General features: G+C 41.7%; 1 protein-coding gene across 1 annotated transcript in view; it reads right to left on the bottom strand.

The window, feature by feature from the left end:
- The window catches only part of suclg2 (succinate-CoA ligase GDP-forming subunit beta), a 136,661-nt gene that overhangs the window by 3,423 nt on the left and 119,650 nt on the right, over positions 1 to 13,588 (bottom strand). The window contains exon 11 of the mRNA XM_044023473.1: positions 5,845 to 5,965. Coding sequence (XP_043879408.1) covers positions 5,845 to 5,965 — 121 coding nt within the window. The remainder of the gene's footprint in view (positions 1 to 5,844; positions 5,966 to 13,588) is intronic.

Raw genomic sequence — 13,588 nt, 5'->3', positions numbered from 1 at the left:
AGGTCTCTGTGTGTTTGTGCATGTTTTTGTTTTCCGTCACAAACACAGACCTCGTCAGGACCACTAGTCCTCATGGAGACCAAAAACCTGGTCCTAATGAGTCTTTGTTACCTAACATTTTCTGCTCTGGAAGCAGGTGTTTTTTAGGTTTCCATGTTTTCAAGCCATTTCTTCTTGATGGTGCATTTATTATTAACACGAGTTAACAAAAACTAACTATGAAAGGATCAGGGCTTTTGTTCAGGATGTTCAAATAAGAATTAAATGTCTTAAATAAACTGTGAGGACCAAGTGTCAAACAAACCTCTCGTTGTGAGGACATTCGAGCTTTTTCAGGATGAAGTTCTGGTTTTAGGGTAAAGGTTAAAGGTTAAAGGTTAAGGTTGGGCATTTAGTTGTGATGGTTAGGGTATGCAGCATGTCTATGAGGGTCCACACAAAGAATGCAAAACCAGCGTGTGTGTGTGTGTGAGCTGACTGCAGTTCCACTGTGAGCAGTAGGGAGCACTGATAGCTCACACAGCTGCTCAGCTGGATACAGCAGTGTGTGTGTGTGTGTGTGTGTGTGTGTGTGTGTGTGTGTGTGTGTGTGTGTGCCAAGAATATGGCTGTTTGTTCACCTGCAGCCACTAGGTGCTGCCAGAGACCTACTCACTGCCTGAATAAGGACAGGATGTCAAATATATGCACACTTAAAAGACACACACAAACGCACGCACACACACACACACACCTCACACACGCACACACACACACACACACGCACGCACATACAAACACACACACACAAGGACGCTGCACTGACTTCCATTCATTAAAAAACAAAGCTTAAGTTAATGCCTTACCCTAACCACACTACTTAACCTGAACCAGAAATGAGGTTCTGCTTCATTAGGACCAGGTTTTGGTCTCCATGAGGACTACTGGTCCTGATGAGGTCAGTGTTTAAAACATGAATGCTGTACAAGAACACACACACATTCTGGTACAGCATCCTTAGAGAGGACATAATGTTTGCCCTCACCTCTTACCCCAACGTTAGCATCACAACTAAATGCCTTACCCTTACCCTTACCTGAAGTCCTAAAGTCCTGAAAAAGCCTTTTAAAGTTGTCGGGACCAGACAAAATGTCCCCACAAAGATACACAAACACACACACAAACTTGTTGGACACATCTAGGGCTGAACAATTATTCAAAATGTTATCAAATTACAATTATGACCTAGTGCAGTTTTAGGAGGTGCAGCCAGAGTGTGTGTGTGTGTGTGTGTCTGTGTGTGTGTGTGTGTGTTAAATGACCGTCTCAGATGAACCACTGTCCTGACCGACACTCATCATATTCTACATCTTAGTGTAAAAATCACACAATAATCTTTTTAAATTAGTTCTTTGAATGAAAATGAGAATCATATGGTTTATCCCTCAGACACATCACAGACAGGATGCACTCCTTCGCCCTTTACCCTTACCTTAACCATCACAACTAACCCTGAGTCCTAAGCCACACCCTAAAACCAAGTCTTAACCCTAACCCTTTAAACACACACGGCCTACTACAATCTTCAAACCAAACTGTGTGTGTCAAATTACAATTTCAGTGTTGTTTCTGCACAAATACTGACAAATGAAATGAAAGTGAGACATAACACATTCCTAGACCTCTGCTGTTATTCAGTGAAGCTACACACTCTCTCTCCAAAGGAACCTGTTGTAGTAGAGGAACGTGTGAAACTGCAAAGCAGAACTGAACACAGACATAAAGTTAATGACTCTCATACTGACACAAGGTGGCTAACATGTGGATAAGCTAACAACATAATTCACTTACTAATTATATCTAGCATGCTAGCAAGCAAACAAAATAATGCAAAAGTATTTCAATACATGAAACAATAAAGTAGTGCAACAAACAAGACCAGTACCATATGGTCTGATCTGAACTGCACAGGTAAACATGGCCGACCAAAACCATCTTAACTCGATGGTCAACTAAAGTCCAGGTGGTCTGTGACCCTAACCCCACAAACCACGTCACAGGCATTTAAAGATGTGAGGACGTCCCCACATGTTCTTAGGACCTCACAAAGAAATAAATACAAACACACACACACACACACGTTATATGGGCCTAAAACTATTTGAATTGTCCAGTTGTTAAATATGAGCACTAGAGTTTCCTCAGTCAGTACTTTTTGACTTGTTTTATAACATATGGAACTTTATGTACATCCATCAACACCACACACACACCAGAGCTCTGACCTCCTCGTGACCAGCGTTAAAAACTCTCTCTCTCGTCACACTTTGTTTATTTTTAATCGGCAACACAACAGAGAGCTGTGTTATCTCTGCACTCCCCCGAACATCGAGTGCTTTTAATTTGAAATGTTTGCTGCTCATTTATCAACGTTCTCATGTTTCTGCTGCCACCTCCACAGATATTTAAGAGGCACATGCAAATATAGCTCAGGATGAGAGGATTGAACCAGCGTTACTGACACTGATACTTCATAAACTTCATTTGACTGATTTGGAATTCCATCCATGTCGACTCTGAAAATCCGTGCTTTAACAACAAATGACGTCACTGCTTTCGGGAACCCTGAAGACTCTGGTGAGCCAGACTCAAAGGTCATATCTATTAATGTCTGGAGAAACCATCTTTCTATTTAATCTATAATAAACACTGCGAGGACTGAACGAGGGCGAAGAAGAAATAATGGTCAGATGTAGTTTTTTAAGAGGGAAATCCACCTCCACTGGTGAAAAGGTTCACAAAATCAATAAAGCCAGGGAACAGAGTGAAGTGAACGCAGTTACCTTTTCCTCTTGGACCCTGAGGGCTTTTTAATGATTTTAAGACGACGTTGTTTTCCCCTTAGGGGCAGAAAGCAGCTTTACGGAAGATTGCAGAATGTTTATGTTCACACTTTTGCCACAGGAGGCAGTACAGTCCATCCTCAGTCAAATCCAGACTCTTTCCGTTTACTCTGCAAAGTGTCTCACGCAGCACGCAGGTGCACCTGTGGTGATTTGCCAAGGCAATAATACACAATCCCTTATATGGACATCCTGGGGGTGTGAGTTATGATTCATTTTATATGGCATTTTAGTAGCTAAATAAAGTAGCAATAATTGTGTCACAAAGTCACAAAATAGAGCGTTTTTCTTTTCTTTTTGTTCATATAAACGAGTGAACTTTGAACTGTGACCTATTTCACAAATTCAAGCCGATTTTAAACATTTTTGAGTAACTTTTTGCTCAGGTGAGTTTATAGAGTTGGTGAAAACATAGTAATGGAAGAAAGCAGCTGAAATGCTCTGTGTTCTAAGGGTTACGTCCTGAAGTCATGATGCCCTAAATATAGATGTGTTCAAGTGTCTGGATTGTACACATTTGCAAATTAAAACATGGTTTTTCCAATGGTTTGATTATTTTAGGTAGAAATAAACATTTTAGCACCTTTTTTGGTCCAATACTGGTCAAAATCACAGGATTGGACAAAAACTTAAGCACACTTTGCATCACAGTAATTACACAACTGTTTTTTGGGCCTGTTTTTGCAACATTGAGACAAAAACTAGAACAAATGTTACTTTAAATGTTTTATTCCGTTTACATTTCAATTATGCATCATTACATTGTAAATAACTGCCAGATATTGAAAGTTATTCTGGAGCAATGGGCAAAAGCACTTCATTTTCTGGCCCTTTTATGGTTAAAAATAAGCAAAAAAAGTCCAGACGGACATTTTGAGGCTTAGGTGTTAAATTAGTTTAGTAAGATAAAAGCGTTGCTAAGCACATACTGTGTTCATTTCTTCTTAATGGGAGCAAAAATAGTCATATACAGTTGGGGTTTAAGCTTTTACCACCAAGCCAAAGGATTTATTTTGTTAAATTCTGCCAATAAACCCATCTAAACTGTGTCTCACAGCAGTTATGAAGCATCTTTTAGCAACAGCTGTTTATTAGGGAAGTGACTATTTTATTTTTATTTTTTTTTAAACCATATCTGAAGATGGTACAATGACATAAACGTGAAATATGAAGCCGATCCACAATGACCAAGAATCCACGAGGCCTCTGTTGATTTGACGCAGAATGACCCAAATGCAATCAGCCCGGGCGTTTTTTTATTTTTTATTTTTTATTATTATTTTTTTTAAAACGTGCCTTCCCAATTAAAAGTGGTGCCAGTTAATCCATCCTGATCCCGTTGAAGAGCTCTGGGCCGTGCTCGCTGCTCGGCGATCAGCCACACAAGCTGAGCTGATTGATTCTCAACCAATCTTCTCCACAAGACTGCGGCCCGCGATGTAATGACCCGCCGCTAAAGCTTGGATTAGACCCGCACCAGAAGGATGTGCTTGGACCGACCACCAGCGGTGACCTTCTGGACGCTGCCTGTCTGTGAGTCGGGGTGAATTACACGGCCTCGCAGGAGAAGATGTGTGCCGGCTGATTAAGGCTGTGATCTGATTGCCAATCGTCAATGTTTCGGGAGTTGTGCACTCGCTCTTTAGACACAAGGCCAATAGAAATTATGCGGCCTGTCATATGTTTAAACAGCAGTATGAAGACATGTGTGCAGGGCTAAATTTGGGGTTTTTGCTCAAGGTTATATTGACTAATAAAGTAATAAATAAAGGATATTGATTACCAAAAATCATGAGGGTTATCCTTGCACCTGTTAAGTGCTACAGTATAATGCCATTGTGTTCCCGTTTGGTTCCAATACGCCTATTATTTTCATCATTGATATTTATGTAAATGGTGCATGCATGTTTGTGGACTTAAAACACTCCAATTAAGTAAGTATTAGATTGGATAACTCTACGACTGGTTTTAACATTTACGCCGTGTTTGTGTGTTTGTCGGTGAGCAGCAAAACTCAAAAGAAAGGGATGGATTCTGGTGGTGGCCCGGACAAAAACAAACGTCAACTTTGTGAGAAACCTTGTTCCTTAAAAAACAAGGTTTGTCCTTATTAGGACCAGATTTTGGTCTCCATGAGGACTACTGGTGCTGACAAGGTTAGCCCTGTCCTACAGAGCTAGCAAATGCACATACACACACACAGACACTGCCCCCTATGTCATAGACACACCACTCAGCAGTATCTTGACAATTAAGCTAACTACAAACTGGCCCCGTGCTTCTGGGAGTCACCGCTGCCATCCCACACACACACACACACTTGCACAGATTCATTAGCATATGCAGGTGAAAGGTGAGACAATCAGTGTCGTCTCTGCAGTTACACACTGGTGCTAATGATGGGTGCAGCAGAACGTGAGACACGTATGGGAAATTTACTGCTCCTCTGCCTGGGACCCTGAGCCACAATGAAGACGGATGGTCTCCAGAGGTTAAAGCAGCTACAACACAATGGCTCCAAAGTTGCTTTAAATCCTGCTTTCTGACTGTTACACTTGAGTTGTAATACACCGTATACATTTGTCACGGCAGAACGGTAAATAATAACAAGCTATTATAGAGTTTTCCTATATATGCAGCTGAAAGCAGCACAGGTTGTGGCTATAGGGGAAAATAATGAACAGTCAGGGAGGTCACTGTGAGAGAGGGAGTTCTTGAAAATGACCATCATGGTGAAGAAATGACCTTTATAATATATGCTGAACTCAAACACGCTTGTTATAACTCAAGACAGACACCATTTTTAAAGGACACTGCTTGTAACAAGCAGTGGACGTGTGGACTTGGATGCATACTGTAGCATGACGGACAGTGTCATTGTGACATCCTACCGTACCGTGTGTGTGTACTGTCACATGGGACCAGCTGACTAACAGGAATAATGAGATCTTGTTTTCCTTACCTTCAAGCCTGACCACCAGTGGCACCTTCAGCTCCAGTTCTCGACAGGCCTTGGTGATGCCGTTGGCGATGATGGCACAGTTGACGATCCCACCGAAAATGTTGACCAGGATGGCCTCCACCTGTGAAGAGGACGCAAGGGAAGGATTTAGCCCACTTTCTATCTCCAGATCATTGTTTTACAGACCGGCCACTTCTTCATTTACACCTGCTCAGCTGTACATGAATGGAAATATCACATCAGCCAATCTAGTGGACCTGCTAACATGGTCAAGATGACCAGCTGAAGTTCAAACATGGTCAAGATGACAAGCTGAAGTTCAAACAAGGTAAAGCTAAAGTTCAAACATGGTTAAGATGACCTGCTGAAGTTCAAACATGGTTAAGATGACCTGCTGAAGATCAAACATGGTTAAGATGACCTGCTGAAGTTCAAACAAGGTCAAGAGGACCTGCTGAAGTTCAAACATGGTTCAGATGACCTGCTGAAGATCAAACATGGTTTAAATGACCTGCTGAAGTTCAAACAAGGTAAAAAAGTTCAACATGGTCAAGATGAAGTTCAAACATGGTTAAGATGAGTTCAAACAAGGTCAAGATGATGAAGATCAAACATGGTTAAGATGACCTGCTGAAGTTCAAACATGATGATGAAGTTCAAACATGGTCAAGATGACCTGCTGAAGTTCAAACATGGTTAAGATGACCTGCTGAAGATCCAAACATGGTTTAAATGACCTGCTGAAGTTCAAACATGGTCAAGATGACCTGCTGAAGTTCAAACATGGTTAAGATGACTGAAGTTCAAACATGGTCAAGATGACCTGCTGAAGTTCAAACATGGTCAAGATGACTGAAGATCAAACATGGTCAAGATTACCTGCTGAAGTTCAAACATGGTCAAGATGACCTGCTGAAGTTCAAACATGGTCAAGATGACCTGCTGAAGTTCAAACATGGTTAAGATGACTGCTGAAGATCAAACATGGTTTAAATGACCTGCTGAAGTTCAAACATGGTTAAGATGACCTGCTGAAGTTCAAACATGGTTAAGATGACTGAAGATCAAACATGGTTAAGATGACCTGCTGAAGTTCAAACATGGTTAAGATGACTGAAGATCAAACATGGTTAAGATGACCTGCTGAAGTTCAAACATGGTTAAGATGACCTGCTGAAGTTCAAACATGGTCAAGATGACTGAAGATCAAACATGGTTAAGATGACCTGCTGAAGTTCAAACATGGTCAAGATGACCTGCTGAAGTTCAAACATGGTCAAGACAAGAGGCGCAAATTCAAACAATGTGTCACAATAGTGAAGACAGGTGACTTTATTAACTTTCTTTGTTGTATCACATGAGCTAGTCAGAGCTTTGCAGGAACTGCTGATCTACTGGGAAGAGAATGGTCAGAAAAAGAGAGAAAAGCAGGGTTAGAATGCCTTGTTTACCACCAGTGGTCAGAGAAGAGCTACAGAAAGAGAAATGACAGAAAAACGAAGGTTCATAAAGTACTCATATTATCATATTTCCATCAACACTTTGGTATTGATAATGAAAATAGAATTTTTCACTGTGTACATTTCCAAAACAGCTGTAAATCCAGTTTAACACAACACTGTCTCTTAACATTCAGTAGAGAAGCTTTATGACCTGCCTCGTGTACAGTAGGTCATGCACCCAGAGGCTGTTTCCTGCTCCGAGGCGATACAACACTGTCACAATGGAGGCAGGATAAAGGGATATATAGCTGAAGTTAAGAGGCCAGCATCAAGAATAAGAGGCTGCGCTGGAGCCAAATAATAAAGTGATATTTCAATGGGTGGTGGTGACACGACAAACAACAGCAGCTGCACACCTGGCTGCTTTTCAAACCTTTGAATGTGGCTGAGCCATATATCATGTTTAGCCTTCAAAAGGGATTTTCATGTGTTTTTGAAATATCAAACTTTTGTAAGTGCATGTGAATTTAAACCAGGGGTGTAAAGAAGTGATTTCACTGTCAGCTATAAAAGATCAAGTTAACTTTTCTTTAAAGTTAGGTAAAACCGCCTTCATGCCTGAATGGCCTTCAATGCATAAGGATTATGGGATAAAAAGAAGACATTTCGATGTAATACGAGTCACGGAAAGCAGATGACACTGCACCAATGCACCTCCCATGAATGGAAAAAAAAACATATGGCCGCCAACGTCCCTAAATAATGTTGGACATTTGTTGTGTTCCTAGAAGTGAACCCTGCATTCATCTCACACCAAACTCAAGGACATTTCAAGGACTTTCCAGGACCAATTCCCTCAAATTCAAGGACTGAATGTGCTGACACAACTTGTAAGAGCTGCTTCGTCCATGATGGCGTCCACTTTTATTGATTTGCAACACGCAAATCTGGACAAGTGATTGTACTTATTGGGATCTTGGTCAAAGTCAGTCTTTGTCATTGACAGCGGAGAGAGGTACAGCGGACAGTGTCCACAACACCGCAATAAATTATCACTCCATGTTTGTCCTGCGTTAGTCTACGGACATCAAGCAACGCAAAGCATGACACAGTAGGTCGCGTCGCAACAAACAACCTAAAATATCAACTTAACTTCTTTCTTGCATAAAACTCAAGCACCTTCAATGGCCCATGTCTACTTAGGGCTATTTTCAAAAACTTTCAAGGGCCTTGACAACTTTCAAGTATTTCAAGGATCTGTGGGAACCCCGCGTAACATTTATTCCAACATTGTTAGGGCTACTGGAAGTTGATTTCTATTTTTTTTCCCCCAAATCAACATATGTTTTGATGCTATTAGCACATACAGACCTGAGGATTCCAACAAATAGAAGAAAAAGTGTTTTAGAAAGCAAATCTATACCAGTCTACTGCACACACACACATTTGAACCCAGCAAGTTGTGTCAAAGCACCACTTTGACCACTGTTCATTGCAGTTTCTGGAAGACGTCTTCAACTTTCTTATATAATGAGTATGAAACTGATATTACTTTGTCCAGGGCCACAGTGTGTGTGTGTGAGCAATTACACTAACAATCTAGCACTTGGTAATTACCTTGGCTAGCTCAGTGGGAAAGTAGACTGAGAACACACAGGATTAATCCCCCATGTTTGTTTATAATCACTGCTAATCTGTTAGCGCCACTTCGGATGAGCAGCTTGTCAGTGTGTGTGTGTGTATGTTTTCCGTGTGGTAATGATGTTTACAGGGAGAGAAGATCAAGGACTTGGATAGGTTTGTGAGCGACAGCCGACGTATTGTCCTCTGCATTCGATCCAAATGAGCATCTCCTTTAAACAGCAGAGAGTGACACCAGAGCAGCAGAGCAAACACAGATGTAGGCAACGGCACCAAAGACTCCAGCGCCAAAGGAAAAGAAAGTGAGCAAGCTGTTCAGTCCACACTGATGAAGTTTATCATCCTGGGATTAGATGAGGAGACGCAGAGAATGCAAACTGCAACTGAGCTAAAGTGTTCAAATGTAAAACTAACGCAACAGAACTTGCATTACATTACGTGACGAGGGGTTCTGACATAAGACAGTAATGAACGAGGTGGTTTCTAATTCTGATTTTATTCTCAGAATTCTGAAATATTTTTACATGTGGCCCTAATGTTTCTTCCATTATTATTTTTGTGATTCATTGTCTCAGCTCAAAAACCCTGGTATATACAGTAGAACAGTATTCCTGATTTTGCACCAGAGGAAGCTCGCGTACCACAGCTTGAGAACCATGGGCCTACAGAATGAATGACTATGACTATCATGGTAGTTACTTGCAGTTTCGTCTGTTATATGTTGGAGAAATGAAATGTTGGCAGATTTATCAAAACTCCATTTTGTCAAATTAGCGTTTAAACGTGTAAATAATCTCCAGATTTATCCAAAGTCGAGATGATAAGAGGAAAACATACTGCATTGTTGCTCTATGTTTTCCAGTAAGAGGCTGGTTTTTTTTTAATTATGGAATTCGTGACCAAAATTACATCAAAATTACAGGTAAAAATGTATTTTACTTTGAAGGTTAAATGCTGGTTTGACCCATTTTAGCTGAACTTATTGTTGTACGTGTGCTTCGTGATACTACTACTGTCTGCTGTGACGTGTTTTACACACACATTGTCATACACTCTCTTGGAAAATAAAATAAATAAAAATGCGAGTCTATGTGAATTTCTACCGTGTGCGTTTAAGATCAAATTACATTTTTGCTTCACTTATTTGTCAAAATAAGAGAGTTTGGTGCTTGTGACTCACCAGTTTATCAGAATTAATGCGCTTCCTTCCCAAACATCCATCAAACTATTACTTTAATACCTGAACCAGACTGTCCAGCAGATGTTTTCTAATGAAGCTCAACTTAGAAAATCAAGGTCCCTATAAAACACAGCCGTACAGGGCCTGAGAGAGAGAGACGCTCTCCACTCTGTAATCACCCAGATAAAAGCTCCTCGCAGAGCAAAACACCGCCATAATGGAGAAAGGTGATGGATGCGGGGGGGAGTATCGGATCCAAGAGGAACTTGGAAGAAAAAGATGAGGCCAGACGGAGGAAGCAGTCGCCTGGTTCTCCCTCACTCAAACAGAACAACAAGCTAAAGAGATAAAGAGGAGTGAAGAGCAGAGGAAGACAGGAGAGGGTGAGGAGGAGAAATACAGAGCACACACAGAGCAGGAGACGGAGAATTAAAGATAAACACCACTAATGGGAGAACCCGGAGTTAACCGCGGCAGATAATGTACTTAAACATCATGTTATCATGATAATGTACTTAAACTGGCCGGTTTATTTATTTACATTTCACACGTCTCTGAGAAGACAAATCATCACGTCTGTCTGCGTCACCATATGAAATCACAGCGTGTGTAAATGTTGCCTCACAACAAGAAGGTGACCGGTCCGATCCCGGGTTCGACCGACGCAGGTTCTCTGGTTTCCTCTCACAGTCCAAAAACATACAGACGAGGTTTCACAGGTCTAAATTGACCGTAGCTGCGAGTGTGTTGGTCTTCGGTCCTGCGATGGACTGGCCAATGTCCCAGTATGAGATGTTGGTTCAACCCTTTTAGGGTTCGAGCACAAGACGTGTAGAACCTTACTGAAACTCAAGGAGTTCTTCTTCCTCCAAATGAATCACATTTTTGAAAATCTGAATATACCCCAAAACTCACGGATTTGTGACCTGGTCTGAAAGTGGTTCAGTGAATGTGCGTCAAAAATTGGAAGTGGGAGGGGCTAAAAACTGACACAAAGCCTCTATTAGGTTGATGTCAGGTTTGACGTACACACCTTCATTAGGTCAGGACGGTCAACAAAGTCCATGAAGACTTCCCTGTGACTCACTTCTTTAAGAAAAAGTAGTTTTTACTATTTATTTGAGTTATTTTTATACTTTCTACAGCATGTTATTGTTGAATTATTTGTTTTTAGGTCTATTAGGTTTTATGTTTCTATATTTTATTTATCTCTAAAGTTGGATTGGATATGTCAGCTGAGATTGGCTCCAGCCCTCGTCCACCGGCATGTGGAGGATAAAGCGCTACGGCACAAATGAATAAATCAGAATTATATAATAAAACGTACAATTGTGTACGGCTGACATGGTATGAACCTCCATCCTGTGACCTAATCACATGTGGACAGCCCTGAGTTCAAGCTTAAACACGTGAGGACACAAAAATGCATACATTACACAAATACATCCCGAGTACAGATTGTGTTGTTTTTTTCTAAGGATTTAAAGCTATTTCAAGTTACAACAACATGATTGTGTTGTGGTTTATTTGCTCCTTTAAACAAACTGAATCATCAAGATTCTGAGGTTTGGGAAACAACGAGTGTGGTATTTCATGAACCCGGTGGATCTTGAGAAAGCTCGCTGTTCGTAACCCGGTCTGAATACAATGTGGCGGCTGAGAAGGAAACACTGCTCATGATGAGCTCCATCGTGCAACTGGCGTGAAAGCAGACGTGTGAAAAGCGGCAGGAAGTGCGAGGACGGCGCCAGAGTTCAGCGCATGGAGACGGGGCAGATGGACGGGAGGTGTGAAACGAGGCGGGGGGGGGGTCACCGGCGCTCAGACCTCAGATGTGCTGTTAGACTGAGCGGCTCTGACAGGCCCCCGTTAGGTGTGATCTGCACATCATTATGTGTGTGTATGTGAATCTATACTCTCTGTCGCCTCAGGGCACATGTGTGTATGTAGCCCTGTGCAGGTGTGGCCCACAGCGGGGTCACGGGGTCATCGCCGCTGCTGCCATGTGGAGTTCAAACACAGCACAAGGAAACAGTAAAGGTTTGAGTGCGTGTACGTATTCTAGCCTCGTCACCACTGAGCCTCCGTAGATTTTTAAGTGTTTATCGTACGTCATCTAAAAAACAAACTGACTTTAACGCCCTGTTATATAGATACAAATACAGTAAAACATACATATAAAATACGTACTGCGTGTGTGTATGCATGAGTCTCTGTGTGGCAGGGTTAGATTTGACAGAAAAGATAAGGATTTTAATTCCGTTTTCTTGTAATGTGAAGTTTTCCCCTCCAGGTTTTTGAGCTGTTGGTCCTCTCGACTTGATCACGTGAGTTTTAGGGAATGAATAGAGACGATGGATGGATGACTATAATAAGACTACAGAACATTACAGCCTGCATGTATACACACACCACCTGCTGTCCACTGGGGGGCAGCAGAGGTTTTAGATGGCGTGTTGCAGCCTCACTGTGGAGCGCTCCATTCTTGCCCCGGTCTGCAGCCCATTTTTCAACTCTACCTCTATTGGGAGGGACCATATTTCTTCCATTCATGCATCTCCTATTGACACCAATGTATATTAATGATACATAAGGAAAGATTTATGCTGCTTGGCACAGAAGTAAATGCAGTTTATAGAAATATGGATGTGTGCGAGTTGCATTTTGCTGGAGGGTTGTTTTTTTTTTTTTATTCCATATAATTTCTCTGGTTTCTCCTTGTACACACTGTTTGGTATTGATGAGTTCTACCACTTTGGCCTATTCCAAGCAAAGATTACAGATCCAGAGTGGCAACAACACGGACAATTTAAGAGCCTGGGGGTAGAAGAACAAGATGAGGCAAAAAGGTTTTGCATTTGTCATCTTGTTTTCTCTTTGCACATGAATAAAGGTTTCGGTTAAGTCGTTTTAAATCAAGATATCGGTCTATATGGGGTTTAACCCTCGTATGAGCATCATGATCATCAGGTTGCCTGGATTTAGTTTGATTTTATGGTTGTTTCACTTTCCATATCTGGCAGTTATTCAGCTGCTTAGGAATTACAGTACCGAGAAGCTGACGTCACAAATGCTCGACACGCCGGTGAATCTCCTCTTTGATTGTGATGGTTGTTCCGCGGAAGTCCTGAGGGGCTACCGTAAAGACACGTATATGGGTGAAAAGCTCGTTTATCCTACACATGAAGGTCACGCGGGGTGCTGTGCCAATCCCAGCTGACATGGGGCGAAAGGCGGAGTCACACCCTGGACGGATCGCCAGTTTGAATCTTCTAGGAGTTACAGTAATGACAAGTGCTCACGCCAAATCCTGGGGATTGGTAACAGAAGGGTTAAAATGCCTCGCTGATGAACTGGTCAAAAGAACAGTTGTTGGACGCTTCTACAATCAAAGGTCCGACTCCTGCTCTGCTCCATTCAGCGCTCAGCAGCTCAGGAAGTCAGCCTTACAGTAAGAAATAGCATCGCACGCCATTACAAT

This window comes from Solea senegalensis, linkage group LG4 (genome assembly GCF_019176455.1).
Source record: "Solea senegalensis isolate Sse05_10M linkage group LG4, IFAPA_SoseM_1, whole genome shotgun sequence".
Classification (NCBI taxonomy): Eukaryota; Metazoa; Chordata; class Actinopteri; order Pleuronectiformes; family Soleidae; genus Solea; species Solea senegalensis.
This window is presented reverse-complemented; position numbering and strand designations above follow the sequence as displayed.